Raw genomic sequence first — 20283 nt, forward strand, 5'->3', positions numbered from 1 at the left:
CAGTGGCAAATGGAGGCAGCACGGTGGCGCAGTGGTAGAGTCACTGCCTTTCAGCGCCAGAGATTTTGGTTCGATCCTGACTACGGATGCTGTCTGTACGGAGTTTGTACGTTCTCCCAGTGACCTGTGTGGGTTTTCTCCGAGAGCTCCAGTTTCCTCCCACACTCCAAAGATGTACTTGTTTGTAGGTTAATTGGCTTGGTAAAATTGGCAAAATCATTCCTCGTGTGTGTAGGATAGTGTTAGTGTGCAGAGGGTCTAAACCAAACAGTAACGGTGCCACCTCCTGACCCTCACATCCATCTGAAAAGGAAATATCGCAAGGGATTTGCCAGTGGGACCATAATACTGCATAGCACGTAGTGGTGGAAAACGACCTGTGAATTCCTCTTTGGGACCAGCAAGAAGGTGATACAAAGTTCAAGCATATTTTCATCCCCTGGAAGTGGAAAGGGTTAATGACTTACTTGGTCTATTGAAGCAAAAACTAAGAATGTTGGAAATATCCAAATGGGAAGGCACAGCTGTGAGAGAGAAACAGGATTAACATTTCATGTTATCATATCATATCATATCATATATATACAGCCGGAAACAGGCCTTTTCGGCCCTCCAAGTCCGTGCCGCCTAGCGATCCCCGTACATTAACACTATCCTACACCCACTAGGGACAATTTTTACATTTGCCCAGCCAATTAACCTACATACCTGTACGTCTTTGGAGTGTGGGAGGAAACCGAAGATCTCGGAGAAAACCCACGCAGGTCACGGGGAGAACGTACAAACTCCTTACAGTGCAGCACCCGTAGTCAGGATCGAACGTGAGTCTCCGGCGCTGCATTCGCTGTAAAGCAGCAACTCTACCGCTGCGCTACCGTGCCGCCCACGGTACGCCCACGTGTTGAGAACCTTTCATCAAAAAGCATACATTTATTTGGAATAAAACATTAGGTTTTTAGATAAATAATTGCATAATAAAGTAGAAAAAAACAAATATCATAGACAACATAGTCTCCATGCATGATGAGTAAAATGATGTGTTTGGGGTTAATTTTGGGAGACTACCATCTAATATCTGGTCATCCTTTCATTTTAACACATCATACTATTGCCCCTGGGGTTTTAAACTTGAGACAACAAGGAGATGTCATTGACTCCATCTATACTTCATGCTTCCTTGGAAAAGCAGCCAACATAATCAAAGACTTGTCCCACCTCGGTCATTCCTTCTTCTCCCTGCTCCCATCAGGCAGAAGGCACAGAAGCTTGTAAGCACGCAGAGTCAGACCCAGGAAAGTACTTATTCCCCTCTGTTATCAGACTTCTCAACAGTCCTTTCATGGGGGGGCTGTTCGATTAACCTCTACTCCAGTGAGAACATTGGACTTTGTTTAAGGAACTGACGCGCTACAATGTTGAGGACTATACTCTGTACTCTGTATCTTCCCCCTTGCCCTATCTATTTTGCTTCAGTTTGAACTGATTGTATCTATGTATGGCATATCTGATCAATTTGGATAGCATGCAAAACAAAACATTTCACTGTACCTCGGTGAACGTGACAATAATAAACCTAAACCTAGATGCTGGTTAGCAAGCCTGTAACTCACATTATAGTGACTATTACATGATAGAATGTAGGATGGGTAACAAGATAACTGAGATTACTAATGTGCTTACTAAGATTATTTCCCAACTAAAAACTTCAGTAAAGTTAATGAGACTTGGTAAAGAGATCTTAATGTATCCACTTTCATAATATATTCCTTTATTCGTCCCACACCGGGGAAATTTACAGTGTTACAGCAGCAATGTGGATAGCAAGAGATCATTCATTATAAATAAAGATACATAAATTGTCATCAGTTTTCTGTGTGTTCTTAGCTGTTATTGTTGACTCGTCTGCTGGGAGCAGTGCTGGTTGTGCAGTCTCACAGCAGCGGGAAGGAAGGACCTCCTATATCTCTCCTTCACGCACTTGGGTGAAGGAGTCTGTCACTGAAGGAGCTACTCAGTGCAGTGACAGTGTTCTGCATGGGGTGGGAGTCGTTGTCCAGCAGCGATGTTAGCTTTGCCATCATCCTCCTCTCTCCCACCACCCGCACTGAGTCGAGGGGGTAACCCAGGACATGGTTATTGATGGACAGGGCATGGAAGCAGGCTCCTCAGCCCACCAAGTCCAGTCGTCCATCAAGCACCCATTTTTACATTGGTCTTACCCAAAACCATTTGTTTCTCTCTACATTTCAATCAACTCCCCACACCTCATGCACCCAGCCCACAGATTCCACCAGGCGTTTGCACATTAGGGGCAATTTAGAGAGGCCATTTAAGTCATTAACCTCCATGTTTGAGGATATAGGAGGAAACAGGAGCACTCTGAGGAAACCCATGTGATCACAGGGAGAGCATACAAACTCCACACAGATAGCACCGAAGGTCAGCGTGGCACCATAGCGCAGCCGTAGACTTGCTACTTCACACCTGCGTTCAATCCTGTCCTCAGGTGCTGTCCATCCGAAGTTTGTACATTCTCCCCATGACCACATGGGTTTTCTCCGGGTGCTCCGGTTTCCTTCCACACTCCAAAGACGTACAGGTTTGTAGGTTAATTGGCTTCGGTAAAAATGGTAAATTGTCCCTAGTGTGCAGGATAGTTCTAGAATACTAAAATCAGGATTGAACCTGGTCACTACAGCTGTGAGGCAGCAACTCCACTGTCAGTGCTACAGTGCCATCCCTGGTGTGGCTGGAACAAGCAGTATTGCGAAGCTTTAACATTTCCAACCTGAAGCTGCCAAGTCAGTGTACAGGCAGTAATTTTAACGAACCAAATCTTTCCATCCACCTTCTTCAATTGCTTTTCTGACAGGATACTGTGGATTCAAATATTAACATATTCCATCCCTTCCTGCAGAGGCTCACACAGCCAGGGAAATCGGACGTGTCTAAACAGACAAACAGCACACAGGCCGAGAAATAGAAACGAAGGGCGATTCATCGCCAACCTGAAAGAAAACCAATTACGATAAACACCACAGTTAGGAATCAGATGCCCATCTTCAAGAGAATCTATAGTCAGTGGAGGAGCTTTGTAACTTTGTCAACGCCACCGTAGGTGGCCGCTATTTGTATACAATGGGTTTGCAGCAAAGAATCTCACTGTGCTTAGTCACATGTGATAATAAAGTATTCCATCCATTCCGTTCCAGTGTGCGTCACCTCCCCGGTCGATGCCTGCTGTGCTGATTCGATTGGAAAATTGGGCAGAAAGCAGTGGTCAATAAAGGATGTTTGGGAATTGGAATATTTTTTTAAATCTTCACAGGTTGAGCAAAAGAACTGGTCACTTATTTGCAATGCTGGTTATTCTCTGAGAGTCACCATCAGGTTTCAATATTAAAAGGATACAGAAAGCTGAAAGGATTTTAAGCCATGGACAAAATGGACTTCGAGTATCCACCATCAACGCAATAGAGCTTGAGAGAATATTTGATGGTTATCAAACACAAATATTAGATGTTAAGGGAAACGCAGTTCTAGTGGAGAGAGAGAGAGAAAGCTCTATCAGAAGCAGTGGTGTGGAAGATGCCATCATTCCTGCACCTGCTGCTTTTCTCTGATCCTATTCCCTTTCTCCGATCCATGTGAAAATGACCTTGCCCTCCCTCTACTGTCCAGTCTCCACGTTTAATGGGTGATCCTCCCCCATTGCTGCCACCAACAGTACCCTCCCCTCCCTCCCTTCACATCGTTCCACAGCGAAATGATTACAAAGTGAGAACTAAGAATTGGATGCACAGTAGGAATCTGAAGAAATTGGATTTATTTATTTGAGGAGCTGACGTATCAAACGTGCTGCATTTTTTAGATTGAAAAGAATAGACCTATATATTTTCTGGAGTTGAGGAAAATGAAAGCCGATGAATTGAAATGTTTAAAATCCTTAGTGGATTTCTCAGGATAAAATCTGAGGGGCTGTTTTTGCTGCTTGTTCAGCGTAGTTTGGGAAAGTATCACCCCGATCACCTCTTGGGCTCCCATGGACTTGGTTTCTGATTGTGGTTTGCACTGATGGCTTTTCTGCACAGACGTCTTTTCACTGTCTTGCAGAATTTATGTTCACTTTATGTTTTCATGTGTTATCCAAGTCTCTGATTCTGCTGCATCAAGATTTTCATTCCCCCCTGTACCTCAACATACGGTAAACTTGACTTGACTTGAATTGATTTGGCTAGAATTAGGGTGATCGTCTGAATGAGACTGGGTTGAGGAGAGAGTTGTGAATGTTCATAGTTTTACACTTTGGGATGTTGTGTTTTAGTGCGGCTTTACGTGTCTTTTTGGACAAATGAAATATAATGAGATGAATAGTCATTTTCATCTGGAGTCATCCTGTAATCTGAACTAGATAACATTAAATAAAAATCTCCTTCCCAAGAAAGATTTACACATTGTAGAAAAAGGGAATTGCAGATGCTGGTTTGCACAAAAGGACATCTAGTGCTGGAGTAACTCAGGGGTCAGGGCAGCATCTCTGGAGAACATGGATAGGTGATATTTCAGGTCAAACTTTACATATCCTTACTAGTAGCGCATTCTAGACTAGAATCACAGATACAGCGATATGGTACACCTTGGTATTTGAAGAATTTAAATTCACCATGATTTAGAGGGTTGAGGGATTTAAAAACTCATCTCTGTAACAGTAACCATAAAACTATTGATCAAAACGATCATCTGGTCAATCAGTGCCCTTTGGAGAGGATATCTAACACTCTTCCCTGGCCTGTGTGTGATGCCTGACCCATTAGTGTGATTGTCCCTTTGTTCCAGGAACCAGTAGAGATGGGAATTTTTCGCCGGTATCATTGCCAATGATGTCCACCTTCTGTGAATGAATAAATTAAAACTAAACTCAATTAAGTAAAGACCATAAGAGGTTACACAGGAAAACATTTTGCTTGCATTCCACTTGCCAGTCGAACTAACTTATTGAGCTAAATATCAAGATTGTTCTCCAAACTTGACTTCTTCTTTGGGTTAATCTCCAACCTTCTTCACTTGACATGGAAGTGTTTGTCAGTGCTACGTGGTAAGCAATCACCTACAGATATGGACAAGACAGTCCAGTTGGCGTTTCTCGTGATTGGATCAAGTTGCTTTTCAAAAGAGAGAAATCGCCAGATGGAGACGTACTTCCCAATATTTCTTTTTCATCATGTTTCAGATAATCCACTGGATAAAAAGCAGCTGATGAAAATAGGAATTGCTTTAATTATAACTGGGCACTTGAACTTTGTACTTGGAGCGATTGTCCATGGAACAGTCCTACGACACCTCACTTTGCCCGGAAATGGCATTGTTGCCGAGTATTCTGTGACCACCATTTTTGCTGCCATCTCGGGAATACTGGTATAGTTAACCTATTTTTAACATAATTTTACTTTTGAACTCTTTAGAATGATTATTATAGAGTTATAGAGTCACACAACTTAGAAAAAGAGCGTGGCCAGGTATGTTTACTGTGAAGGTTCCTTCGTGAAACTACTCCAGTTTGACCTCTCAATGCAGGAGTACAAGTAGGAATAGGACTATGATTTTTTGAGCTTCTTTGGAGTCAGAATTGATGAGATTTGTGAGCTTAAATCCCTCAGCCGAACCCCAGAATCTCAAGTGCTATTTAATGATGATGATTTAAGGTAGATTGCTGTTATGTTGCTTAAACCATAAACTGCAGAGTGGGTTTAGTAAAAATAATATAGTGACAGTTCGAAACTGTTCAAGATAGTTTGCATTATTTTTGTTTACTGAAGGTTGAACATCTGTTTTCTGCATGGCTGTAGGAAGTGATGATACTTAATTAATTATGTTCATATGGATATTGATTTAATATTTGTACCATAGCTGGAAGCATGGGTAGATGGATAGAACTAGCTCCCTTTGGCATGAGAACAAATTACTACCACACAAATTTGCACAAGGCTGTCCAGATAGCAAAGTTGGCTAAGGCACCATTTACTGACATAATCAAGTAGAAAATTATTGGGGATTGCTTTGATCAAAGCCAAGATCTGCAATTAAAACATTAAGGCTGATTAGACTTCTGACTTAATTGACCCTTCACACAAGGAGACAATGAAACAAGGCTGTGATTAATACAAACCATTCCTCTTGGTTTCTGAGTTGCTGATTTTAAAAATATCCTTTTTGTCCTTAGGATGCTGGGATGGTTACATTTATATCCCATCTCCCGTTAATTACTCTATCGTTTCGTATGACAATTTTTCATTTCACAATATAATTAGTATGAGTACTCTTTGCTTAAAATATATTTGTACTTGCAGTTTTGGAAGTAATTTAAATTTAAAGTGACTCCCCCCCCCCAAAATCTCAAAGAGATTAAGTTGAGGAAATAAACATGTACATTTATAAACCAGGGATAGCTAGTAAGTTTGTGAAGGGGTCTCATTGACCAGCAAAGCCACTCAAGAGCAGAGATCCTTTTACACCCCTTTGTTGCTCTGGGGCTAAAACCCTGGAACTAACTGACAACACTACGGGAAATACCTCTAACGGTCAGAATGACAGGAGTTCCGGACTTTCTTGAGGCAGCCAGAGAAGAGCAGCATAGAGGCACAGCAGTTACTGGGGCCATCTCCAGCGGCAAGGTTCCATCCTGACCTCCGGTGCTGTCAGTGTGGAGTTTGCATGATCTTGCAGTGACTGCGTGGGTTATTCCCAGGTGCTCCGGTTTCCCACCACATCCTGAAGACGTGGCGGGTTGGTAGTTTAATTGGCTAATGCAAATAACCTCTAGTGCAGGTAGGTGAGCAGCGGGAAAGTGGAGGGGGGGGGGGGGGGGGGGGGTTGGAAAAGCATGTGAGAAGGAATAGGTTAGTGGGAAATGTGGGTAAATAGGAGAGATTGTTCTGAGAGCCGGCATAGACTCAATGGCCTGGGTGGCTTCCTTCTGCTTCAGGAACTTAATTATCTCACATTACCAGCAATGCCTTGTCTTCTGATTGTAATAAACAGCTTACCCAATTGGAAACCAGTTTCAGGAGAAGGTGTACAAATATTGGGTGCGTATTCCTGTTTTTTTAGGCATGCAGGGTTTGGGATGGAGAAGACAGCAATGCATGGAGGAGGTCAGATCTCATGGGAATGGGTAAGGAAGTCGGGATTCAGTCCCCTCATCCTCAGAGTTGAATGTGTCGGGATGTCAGGGCGTTGGAGGACTCGTGTTGGGTGACAGAGGAAAGCATTCCTGCTCTTCTTGTTCCCCGCAATTTCCAGGAAGCAATCCCCACGTCCCTTCAGATGACACTTTTCCCTACTCTGGGAATCTTGGTAGGCCAGGATTAAATTCAGAAGCTAGGTTTAATTAGAATGGCAACTTTATTTTATTACTGAACTGCTGCCTTGAACCAGATAGATATTTCACCCTCAAAGCCATTCATTAAAAGTGGACGTTGGTGGCTTGAAGTTGGATCTGAGATTTGCAAAACTTGTTATTTCCCCCGTACATCCTTTTTTAAAGTTAAAGTTACAATAAAAATTCTGAGAGAAACAACTAATTACAGGAATAATCTCCATAAATGTCTCTTTTTAGTCTCACCCTGAACCCATTAACACAGACTAAAACCTCCAGGATGTCATCCAAAGTGCCAATCCATATTGTCATGTGTTATCTGATTGTATGCACAATTATTGATCCAATTGCAAATGGTTCTTCACTGTAATTTATTGACTTGTTTTAATTCTACCTTGTCAAGTTTCTAAAGCACTGGAGAAGGCTGTGATTTCACTTGTAAATCTCTGTTTCAGACAATTTGTACTGGAATTGCAGTGATTGTGTTATCCGGGGACATGCCTCGAACATTCCTGGTGAGAAGAACCATTTCATTATGCGTCTGTCTCTTTTCATGCTGCTATTAACTTTCCTATCCAAAATTTGGCGTCTTTACTAAAGTAGAATTGCTCTAAGGGACGTTTGGGCCTTTTGGAAAATACGCGCACCCAATAGACAATAGGTGCAGGAGGAGGCCATTCGGCCCTTCGAGCCAGCACCGCCATTCAATGTGATCATGGCTGATCATTCTCAATCAGTACCCCGTTCCTGCCTTCTCCCCATACCCCCTGACTCCGCTATCCTTAAGAGCTCTATCTAGCTCTCTCTTGAATGCATTCAGCGAATTGGCCTCCACTGCCTTCTGAGGTGCCAAATGGTGGATGAGAATAAGACTTTAAGGTAATTTCCTATGTTGGGAACGTTATTGAAGGAAAATTGCATAAATAAGGGGCGCACTGACTAAAGATTGTCACTATTAGTAAATTGGAACGAACGGGACATGGAATATGAGATGCAACAGACGAGCATCAGAAGTGCTTACAACACAAGTTAGCATTTTAGGCTGAATGCCATCTGATCACTCCCTGTCTCATCACACTTCTTCTACAGGTGTATTTAGAGTCATAGAGACAGACAGTGTGGAAACACACCCTTCAGTCCAATTTGGCCACACCAACTAACATATGCAATCTACACTAGTCCCACCTGCTTGTGTTTGGCCCAAATTCCTCTAAAACTGTCCTATCCATATATCTGTCCAAATGTTTCTTAAATATTGCAATATTACCTGCCTCAATTACTTCCTTCAGCAGCTCATTTCATACACCCACTACCCTTTGTGCGAAATGATGGGCACTCAGGTTCCTATTAAATCTTTTACCCCTCACCTTAAACTCATGTCCTCTGGTTCTGGATTCCCCTACTTTGGGCAAGAGACTCTGTCTCTGCCCAACCTATTCCTCTCATGATTTTGCACACCTCTACAAGATCACCCCTCATCCTCCTGCGCTCCAATGAATAAAGTGCTAGCCTGTTTGACCTCTCCCCATATCTCAGGCCCTCGAGTCCTGGCAACATCCTCATAAATCTTTTCTCCACTCTTTCCAGCTAGAAAACCTTTCCAGCTTGAGCTGTATTCGATTGTAATCAAAGTAAAGGATTGCTCAGGATTATTGTTTTCATATGTGATGACAATATATATTTTTTTCTGTTCAATTATGCAGCAGTACATTGTATTTACAAGTAGTATGTGCAACTCACTCCTTACCATCGCCTGTGTGCTGGCGCTGGGAGCCTCTGTGGTGGTGACCATTGCAAATGGTGGACGGACGTTGCTGGCAGTCTGTCATCTCAGCTCCTTTAAGGATGTTATACAAGTAACAAACGAATGTCCGTTTGACCCAACAAGAATCTTTGTAAGTTTACCCTTGCTACGACTACTTACTCTGTATTTCCTCATCAGCGTGCACTTAAACTTCATTATGAGTTGAATCCATTTACAGCTTAGCCCAGTCATTTAACGCACATTCACTCAAAGAAGAATTAACCAGGTTTAATAAAACTGCACAGGAGTAGTTTGGTTCGTGTTGACTTCACGAATCTCGGGTGGGCTGTTTGAAATCTCAAATCAAATGAACAGATAATTTGAAGTAGCTACATTCAAAGTAAGAACAGATTGCATCCCCTAAAAAATTAAACTAATGTGCCGACACTAGGGTCTGTGGAAACAATCATATTATTGCTGCATTAATATTTTCTCCGCATTATGTAGCAGCATTACACTGCATCACATGGATCATTTATTGGTTTAATTCAGTGGTACTCACGATTATGAGACTCTGGGGCCACATTCATAATCACCACTAACCAAAGGAACAGCATTACTGTTTGCCCAGCTAAGCATCCAACCAAACAACCATTGTAAATATATCACAACGGATACAGTCGAATCCTTTAAAATATTCACCAAATGAATTTTCACTGCAATAAAAAATACATTTGGCTAACTTATTTTTGGCACGCATTTTAACTACGTGCCTCTGAGTTTAATTTATAGTGAGAGATATAAGAAAATAACTGCAGATGCTGGTACAAATCTAAGGTATTTTTTCACAAAATGCTGGAGTAACTCAGCAGGTCAGGCAGCATCTCGGGAGAGAAGGAATGGGTGACGTTTCGGGTCGAGACCTTCTTGAAGGGTCTCGACCCGAAACGTCACCCATTCCTTCTCTCCCGAGATGCTGCCTGACCTGCTGAGTTACTCCAGCATTTTGTGAATAAATACCTTTAATTTATAGTGAGTTCTATACAATTGGAATGTGTCTGAGATGTCAATTCAAAAGGACATTATGTGTTGGAGAGTAAGTCAATTTCACCTATTGCTTTTAATCTTTGATTTTTTTAAAAGAACAGTCCATAAGACCTTAAGGCATAGAAGCAGAACTAAGCCATTTGACCCATGGAGTGTGCTCTGCCATTCGATCATAACTGATGTATTTTTCCCTCTCAGCCTCATTCTCCTGCCTTCTCCCCGTAAGCTTTGACACCCTTAACAATCAAGTCTAACCAGTGGATTTGTTGCATGTTAAGCAGCTGCCTTTTCTTCTACCAACAGGCACATAGAAGGCATTGTACTCCCTCCTGCCTCTAACAGATTTGCATTCATGTTCGTACTTTAGTCTTCTCATTACTTTCGCCATTTTTAGTTTTGTGATGTTTACACACGGGATATTAGTGTCAACAAGAGGTGTGCACGTGATTGTTCAAAGAAGTCTAATTAGCTTTTAATTGCCAGAGTACAATGAGGATTGTAGTATAATCACCGTAGATTAAGTCTGATACAGTGAAATTTCATCATCTAATGCAGAAATCAAACATCTTGAGTCCCATCTGACTTAAGAGCTGTGGTCTAAATGAAATGTACAGTCACCATTTCATTAAATCTGTGATTAACTCACACCACAGGGCTTTATGACAATTGCCTGAGAAATAAAGTCCAACCACTCTCTCCCCATCCTTCAAAAATGTTAAACACAAAAAAGCTGGAGTAAATCAGCTTGTCAGGCAACGTCATTTGAGGAAAGAAATAGGTGATGTTTCGGGTTGAGATCCCTCTTCAGACAGCGTCAGGGAGAGGGAAATGAGAGAAATGGAAGGTACGCAGAACAAATGAATGAAAGATATGCAAAAAAACCCCAACGATGATCAAGGAAGGGAGGAGCCCACAATGGCCCATTGTTGGCTGCGGGGAAGGTGATAACGAGTGATACAGTGGAACTCAGCAGGACGACAGTGAAACTAGTACGATGACTAGGGTGGGGAAGGGATGGAGAGAGAGGGAATGCAAAGGTTACCAGAAGTTAGAGAAATCAATATTCATGCCTTTGTGTTTGTTTGTTGGTTTGCAACTAAAAATGGAAGATATCTTGTATAATGTGAAGGATAGGTGAAGATTTGGTCTTCTTCTTCTTCTTGCGTTTGAGGCAGCAGAAATAATGTAACGCCCTCCAGGCGCTGTAGCCAGTGCAATGTGCTGTTGTCGAGGGCCGTGAGGTCTACCCCTCCACCAGGGGGACGGAGGACAGTGCAGTCGAAAATGACGTGCTGCGCTGTTTGCTGGTCTGCTCCACAAACGCAGGCTGCTGATGAACGCAACCCCCAACGATGCATGTTGCCATTGAACCGGCCGACCCCTGTGCGGAGCCGGTTCAGGGCGACCCACTCTTTGCGGGGCATGTCCGAGCCGGGTGGGGCTGTGGTGTTCGGTGCGACAGTGAATTGAGGAGGTTGCAATGTCTGTTCCCAGCTGGTTCTCCATGCTCCTAGTATGTTGAAACCAGAGCCACAGAGGGTCGCTGCATGACGGGAGAAAGGGTGACGAGATGACAGGCTTTGAGGTCCCAGTTGCTGTGAATCCTGGGCGAGGTGGTGCAAAGGATGTTTGGCGTCCGATGGGGCCTTGCACACCAGCCTATGAGTGAAGAACTCTCTGCGAAGCTTGGTGGGTGCTATACCTGCGAGCACCGGCAGGAGATCCGTCGGTGTAGGGCGTAGGCAGCCGGTGATGATCCTCATGGTGTCGTTGACGGTGGCGTCTAGCTTGCTGGTATGAGCGCTGCGGCACCATGCTGGGGCGGCGTACTCAGCGGCGCTGTACACGAGTGCAAGAGCACTGGTTCGAAGAGTAGATGTCCTGGCGCCCCATGACGATCCAGCCAAGCAACGCAGGAGGTTGTTCCGTGCCGAGACTTTAGCACGGAGAGCTTCAAGGTGTTGCTTGTAGGTCAGCTGCCGATCGAGTTTCACCCCGAGGTATGTAGGAAATGGGTTGTAGGGTAGGGGTGACCCATTGAGGGTAACGGTTAGCTGGTGTTGAGCTTCCTTGTTGTTCAGGTGAAAGGCTGTTGTGGTTTTTGCCACACAGTTTTAGTCTCCAGGTCTTAAGGTAGCCCGCGACAAGTTCCATATCCGCCGAGAGCACATCCTCAACATTTGACCAGCTCTTGTCCGAGTGCAGTAGGGCCAAGTCATCTGCGTATCCATACTGGCGTGAGATCGTGCGTGGCAGATCGCTGATATAGAGATTGAAGAGCATGGGGGCCAGATTTGGTGAAGACAGGTGATGGTCTCCTGCCAAAGACCCCATTGTTTCTAACTCTTAAGAAGAACAGAATGTGGATGAGATAATATCCTTGGAAGCACAACAATATTAGTCACCAGCAGCAATCTCAGTCACCACCTTTGGGCTCAAAAAAGGGCATAATGTCTTAGACACACAGCGACACACCAACTAGAAACCCAGCAGCAAATGAAAACACCTCGTTAATATTTTAGTCATTCAATTCCAAATTATTCCACAGCTGCTCGAATGCTGCTATGATCCATAATTTCCAAGTCTGAGAAACAGTGTGTTGAAACCATTGCTATCAACAAATCTCTTTTTATAGCTATTCTTACAAGGCTTCTGTTGTGTTTAATGTGTAATAAAATTTTGTTATTAGCACAGACTGTTTTTTTCAATTACGATGATGTTAATATGAATGTCAAATTGTCATTTTTGCTGCAGTTTTACTTGAATATCTGGTGGTTCCCAGTTCCAGCACTTGTTAACACAGCCTTTGTAGTTTGCACAGTCCAACCTTGCTCTTTCTTATTTCATGTGTAGTTGAAGTTCCCTCGTGTAATGCAAACTTTTTGTGCTGCACTTGTGAACTGCACTGCCGTTCTGTTCTGTAATGCACTAGAGTGAACTGCGTTGCAGTTTTGTACTGCACAAGAGTGAACTGTACTACACTAAAGGTATTTATTCACAAAATGCTGGAGTAACTCAGCAGGTCAGGCAGCATTTTCTTGACGGAAATTTTGGCGGATGATTTGTTGGATACGCTGGCTGGTGAGGTGGAAAGAGAGAACGAGGGGGATTCTGTCTTTGTTACGAATGGGGGGAGGGGGAGCAAGAGCGGAGCTGCGGGATGTAGAAGAGACCCTAGTGAGAGCCTCATCTATAATGGAGGAGGGGAAGCCCCGTTTCCTGAAGATTGACTTCTTGCAGGACTTTTTGCAGGGGACAGGGTGGGAAGAAGTGTAGTCCAGATAGCTGTGCGAGTCAGTGGGTTTATAGTAGATGTCAGTCACTAGTCTGCCTCCTGTGATGGAGATGGTGAGGTCCAGCTCCCCCTCCCACCACTCGTAACAAAGACAGAATCCCCCTCGTTCTCACCTTCCACCCCACCAGCCAGCGTATCCAACAAATCATCCGCCAACATTTCCGTCAAACAAAATGACCACATTTTGCACTACACTAAAGTGAACACTGCAGTTTTGCATTGCACTACAGTGAATTTTATCTGGAACTTGCCTTTTTCAAACTGCTATGTGATCCCGTTTTCTTGCCAAGCTGAGTTAACCCCCACGAGAAAGAAAGGGTTGTTCTTGGGCTCTTGCTTTTCAAGCTACATGTATATGTTTCTGGATTTAATGTAGGAACCCCAACTGAGCATTTTGCCAATGACAAAACAAATTGTCAAAGCAATTAGCGGTTAGGAAGAAAGATCTAAGCCAGAGGAAAACATCAACAGAACGGTTAGGTGGACAGAAAATTATGAATAGAGTTCAGTCTGGACGTACTGAGGCAACGTATTTGGGACTGGAGAACACAGTATGGGAATACTCGTTGATCTGTTGTGCACAAGGATGTGTAAAAGGACAGAGTAATCTTGAAGAGGGCATGTCCGCAAATCTCTGAGCCTGACAGATAGAAGAAAGTGCTGAAGAATTCATACAAGGAACTTGTCTTTACTGGCTTGGACACACAAGAAGAGAAGGAGGAGGACATTTTACAACTGTGCAGTATTAATAGGGCATAGATGGAGTGAGGTGTTCAATTCTGATCCCCACACAGGATGCGATGACACAAGAGAGTTCAAAGATGTCCAAGTATCGGACTGAAGAATACAGCTGTAAGGAGGGACTGACAAGATGATGGTTTTTTTCTTTGAAGCAAAAGTGACTGAAGGGGTAAGGTTACTGGATTCCTTGTTAGAGAAATTAAGAGAGCCTGTTTGCCTTAGTGGAGAGGTCAATAAGAGGAAGTGTGGATGGAGATGAGTTGGCAGAAGGATTATAGGGGAGTTGAGAATAAATTATTTCACTCAAAGAGTGATAGGGCCTGGAACTTGCTGCCTGAAAGGGCGATGGAGGTAGGAACTTCACCACAGTTAACATGCAGCTGGACAAGTTCTTGCAGAACATGCAGTGCTCTGGACCAGGAGCTAGGGAGGCTTAAAACTCATGACAAGAAGGAGTAAATGCAGCATGAATTCACGTTCCTACTTACCATCTTCTAGCTCCCTCATTTGTCTCTATTCCATCAGAGAACTAGACAATAACTCTGCGTTTCTGCCCTTCTCCACTCTCTACACTTTCAAGGCGTTCCTTCAAATCTGTCACGTCCACACATCCTACAATCTCCTCACACGGCGTATCAGAATTTGGTTGAATGCACAGCTATAGATTGCGCTCAACAAAGCAGTTGAGCCAGGCAATTGAAGGGATAGGAGAGCAAAAAATGTTCATCTTGCTGAATTATGATTCAACCACTCCGTCTGTTGTATGTGAAGTCAAATGATGGAGTGCCTTCAGAAGGAAAGAAAATTGTAAGAAGCATAACTCGGGTAGTAGATAGTCAATCTTAATTCACACAACTGCAACATCTTATTTTCCAACTGCAATATGACTATGGTGTTATCGTGGGTAATCCATCTAATATTTTGTCTCGTAGGATACCACACTTGCAATGTGGGTTCCATGTCTGCTTCTGACTGGCCTGGAGTCTTTCCTGTCTATTAGAAGTTTTTTTATCTCAATGAACTTACTGGGAGCCAAGAAACAGCAACGTGAGCAGGTAGGAGAGCAAATCATACCATATAACCATATAACAACTACAGCACGGAAACAGGCCCGTTCGGCCCTACCAGTCCACGCCGACCACTCTCTCTGACCTAGTCTCATCTACCTGCTCTCAGACCATAACCCTCCAATCCCCTCTCATCCATATACCTATCCAATTTACTGTTAAATAATAAAATCGAGCCTGCCTCCACCACTTCCACCGGAAGCCCATTCCACACAGCCACCACCCTCTGAGTAAAGAAGTTACCCCTCATGTTACCCCTAAACTTTTGTCCCTCAATTCTAAAGTTATGTCCCCTTGTTGGAATCTTCCCCACTCTCAAGGGGAAAAGCCTACCCACGTCAACTCTGTCCGTCCCTCTTAAAATTTTAAAAACCTCTATCAAGTCCCCCCTCAACCTTCTACGCTCCAAAGAATAAAGACCCAACCTGTTCAACCTCTCTCTGTAGCTTAAGTGCTGAAACCCAGGCAACATTCTAGTAAATCTCCTCTGTACCCTCTCCATTTTGACGACATGCTTCCTATAATTTGGCGACCAGAACTGCACACCATACTCCAGATTCGGCCTCACCAATGCCCTGTACAATTTTAACCTTCACTAAGTGGGAATGAGTCTCATTTGATTTAATAAACACATTCATACTATTAAATTCATTTTTCTCATATGTCGCAAAGCAAATATCTCACAACTCTTATTTTTATGCAGTATTAGTTTGGACTTGCATTCCTGCAGGGAGCTTTGCTTACATTTAAGGAACAAAGTAAATTCTTATTAGAGTCATTCATCACAGAAACAGGCCCTTCAGCCCATCGTGTCCATGCGACCCAAAAGCCCCATCTAAGCTAGTCCCATTTGCCTGCATTTCGCCCTCAAAACCTTTCCTACCCATGTACCTGGCCAAGTGTCTTTTAAATGTTTTGTTATTGTACCTGCCTCGGCTGCCTCCCCTGGCAGCTCATTCAACATACCCACCATTTAAATCACTGCCCTTTGGAAGAGAGTTGATCGAGAGCATTTTGGTGTTAAGTTAATTCTTCATAATTGGAGTGACAGCACAGACCTTCCCCTTGAGCTGGGTATACTAACTGTGCGTCTATTTGTTTTAAAATATACAACCCATCTTACTTGCAGCACCATGGTAACTGTGAGTCAAAACTCTCTAAAGTAAATGTTATAAAAAGGATTCAGACAATAGCTCTATTATTTTAATTTTATATAGAAACCTCCTCGCTTGGTTTCACCTATTACTGGGCAGGCTCTGTCCTGTCCCTTCTCTCTTCCAGCTTTCTTTCTTGTCTCCCTCCCCCACCACCACCCCCGCAGTCAGTGCGTGCGGCTGAATCACAAGTGCCAGTGACAGAGATGTTCAAACAAGGCTAGTTAATGCAGTTACACCAGGTGTGGACCCAAAAAAAGGTGCGCCACAGGTCATAAAGATATGGAACTTTCACCTAAGATATGCACACGCAGGCAGCAGGAAGATTAGAACAAAGAAAATCTTAAATACCACTTGATCACGCTGGTGTGTATAAATTCAACATGGATAAATATTAAAGAAAAAGCTTTTAAAAGTAAGCAAGGAAATCTCATCTTTGATTCCAAGCACTGTAAAGCATGCCAGAGGACCAACCACTGATTAGACACATTTCCCTCATTCCCTTCAGTAGAACCAAATGTGTAGCAAGTGTGTACATGCAGTGATGGATATTTGCTCATGTATTTAATGCTGACACTGTCAGGTACATGTCCCCCCTTTTCCTTTATTAAACTGGTGATGATTTCACTACGGGAAAAGGTGGGCCCTTGCAACAGTGGATCCATCACCAGTTCTACATTTGCCTTGAACATGACATGATGTTTCTGAACCGCTGCTTATTGTCCTGCCTCCTTGGTCTCCGACAGGTCATACGGAAACCTTTGGAGCAAATTCAGGAAGTGGACGAAGACAGTGAACTCTTGGAAGGCACTACGGTGAAGTTCTGGGTGTGACTACCATCTGCCTTGAGTCAATAGTAGTCAGCTGTGGAATGAAATGTTGCGCATTCCCCAAATAAAACTCAATTCCAGGAAAGCAAAGATTTTCTGGCACTGATGACTCCTGCAAGGAAGATCTGGATTTTGTTTTGTACTACAAAGAATCACAAAGGCATTTCGGTGGAACACTGTCAGATATTTTTGGATATATTCTTAAGGGATGCTGCCTGATCTGCTGAGTTACTGCAGCACTGTGTCCTTTTTTGTAAACCAGTATTTGCAGTTCCATGTTCCCACCACACCAAATGCAAGGTTAATGCGCACAAAATGCCAAGCCGATCAGTGTTTTGTGTAATGACCAGCTAAAAGGCTTGGTAACCAATCTCAAGGGTAAAGAATATGCTGGTGACTTCACATCCAAGCAGCATAACGTCGTATCTAGATGGTCATATTTAATTTATCATGTAGGATTTTAAAATGTTTGTTTTATAACTTGCGATTTCTGCTTTTTCATGGTAAAATACTGGCCATTCCAGGCTTTACTAATAAATTTTTGGGTGTGAAGTTCCTTTAAATCAATTGCTCTCGAATGGGAAAGCTTACTCTTTTGAAAATAGAGAGTATTAATGAGAGGTGTTCCATCTTCATTGGGAGCTGGTCTTGGTTCTAATTGCTTCATTGAGTGGAAGTAAAACAGCCCTCACCAAGGTAATATGAACACCCTCACCTATTCGAGGCCTTGCTGCTCAGGATGATGTCAATGATCCAACAGCCTGAAAGGGTATCAATGTGTGAATGTGTTACAGTTTATTGGATTTCTTATTGGAGGTTAAAAAATGGAGATGTGTTTGCCCAATTTCAATAAGTATATTTTTAATGTTTCTACAATTGCCTTTACTTCAGTAGCAGATTAAAACATTTTGCAATATTTGGATTTTAAAAAAAAATTATGACCAAAATTTGATTTTATTAATTTCATAAAAATAAATGTAATGTGAAAATGTCCCGACCTCTAACTTTTTGATGCTTTCTGCATTTTTGCATATTGATGCAATATGTATTTAATTTCCAATGGTTAATTGATTTTTAAAAAAAAGTGTTGCTAGTAACTTTATAGAAAATCTCCGTGTAGAATATATCAGAAATATAGCCTGAGATGGAATGAATCCTTTCAATAGATTTGATCATTGCTGGCAGGGTCAATATTCGCTGACAGTCGCCAATTGCTTGGTGCGGAGATCCCACAAACAACTGTTGTCCATGCACTGGATGCCCTCTACGAGGCAAGGAAGTTTAGAATCGTAGTGAGCTCACCATTCTTCGGCTCACCAACATTATGGCCACTTCACCACATGTGACGCTCAGCTCGCCTACCCGATCGTCACCTCACCATGCCTGATGCTCAGTTCGCTCCACTGGACAGTCACTCCATTCACCAGATGGTCAGCTTCCTACACCAGTTGATCAACTCCCTCCACTGGCTGGACAGCTCCACCCATCCCCACCACCGAGTCACTCACTCCACCCGTCCCCTCCCTCCACCCGTCCCCTCCCTCCACCCGTCCCCCTCAGTCCTCTGGTCTCCTCACTCCATTAGTCCCCTCACTCCATTAGTTCCCTCACTCCGCCATGCTTCATTAATCAGCTCACTGAACTAGGCAATCAGCTCACCCACTGGACACTCAACTCACTCCATTGGCCATTCAGTTCACCCATCGGATGGTCAGTTCTCTCCACCACTCCCTCAATAACTTAGTCACAATCTGGAACTATGTGATCAAGAATGATTTATACATCCTCTTAACACGGTAACGCGATGTGACTTGAGCGTTGTTGGGAATTTCAACTTTTGTTGAAATGGCAAACATGCACAATGTTGCTAAAGGACACCACTGTGATTCATAATCCGGATTTTGATTGCACACAAGTATAAGATTTGACAACTTTTAAAATATTGAATGGTTACTTTCAGTAGCCGTTCTAATTCTTACTTATTTTGAGTCAGTAATTCCAATGGCAAACCATGACCAATCTGGGCGCATTGATCACATGACGGCACACCCAGGGGAAATCATCAGTCCGTTAGTCAGCAGCACCCTGTTGGTCCAGCAACAAGTCGGGGATTACAGTAATTGAGTTATTTCTTCATCTGAAAAAAAATCACAGATATAGTTTCATGGCACTCGAGGGAAATGATGCACCAGATTTGTGCTGTTCACCAATCTCAAATCCAGCAGTCCTTTAAATTTTGCTCCAAATACTGGGCATAGACATTAAAAAGAAAGATGTCAGAAAAATGGCATGGAGACTTGATGCCACATCACTCGTGCCCACGGATGCCATGGATCTCTCAAGCAGAACCGGACATTCACCAGACTGAAGGAGGGTCTCGACCCAAAATGTCGCCCATTCCTTCGCTCCAGAGATGCTGGTACTCCAGCATTTTGTGTCTATCTCCACCTTACAATGTCAGCTTAGAAACATAGAAACATAGAAAATAGGTGCAGGAGTAGGCCATTCGGCCCTTCGAGCCTGCACCGCCATTCAATATGATCATGGCTGATCATTCAGCTCAGTAGCCTGTACCTGCCTTCTCTCCACACCCCCTGATCCCTTTAGCAAAAAGGGCCACATCTAACTCCCTCTTAAATATAGCCAATGAACTGGCCTCAACTACCTGCTGTGGCAGAGAATTCCACAGACTCACCACTCTCTGTGTGAAGAAATGTTTTCTCATCTCGGTCCTAAAAGACTTCCCCCTTATCCTTAAGCTGTGACCCCTGGTTCTGGACTCCCCCAACATCGGGAACAATCTTCCCGCATCTAGCCTCTCCAACCCCTTAAGAATTTTATATGTTTCTATAAGATCCTCCCTCAGTCTTCTAAATTCCAGCGAGTACAAACCCAGTCTATCCAGTCTTTCCTCATATGTAAGTCCCGCCATCCCAGGGATCAATCTGGTGAACCTTCTCTGTACTCCCTCTAAGGCAAGAACGTCTTTCCTCAGGTTAGGAGACCAAAACTGCACACAATACTCCAGGT

The 20283-nt window shown here is 43.3% G+C and overlaps 1 protein-coding gene across 1 annotated transcript in view; it reads left to right on the forward strand.

Annotated features, from left to right (window-relative positions):
- The window catches only part of LOC144606779 (keratinocyte-associated protein 3-like), a 31648-nt gene extending 13459 nt beyond the window's left edge, over positions 1-18189 (forward strand). The window contains exons 2-6 of the mRNA XM_078423141.1: positions 5231-5415; positions 7831-7890; positions 9079-9270; positions 15135-15257; positions 17170-18189. Coding sequence (XP_078279267.1) covers positions 5231-5415; positions 7831-7890; positions 9079-9270; positions 15135-15257; positions 17170-17256 — 647 coding nt within the window. The 3' untranslated portion in view covers positions 17257-18189. The remainder of the gene's footprint in view (positions 1-5230; positions 5416-7830; positions 7891-9078; positions 9271-15134; positions 15258-17169) is intronic.
- Positions 18190-20283: the final 2094 nt, after the last annotated feature.

The sequence above is a fragment of the Rhinoraja longicauda genome, chromosome 27 (assembly GCF_053455715.1).
Source record: "Rhinoraja longicauda isolate Sanriku21f chromosome 27, sRhiLon1.1, whole genome shotgun sequence".
NCBI classification, from domain to species: domain Eukaryota; kingdom Metazoa; phylum Chordata; class Chondrichthyes; order Rajiformes; family Arhynchobatidae; genus Rhinoraja; species Rhinoraja longicauda.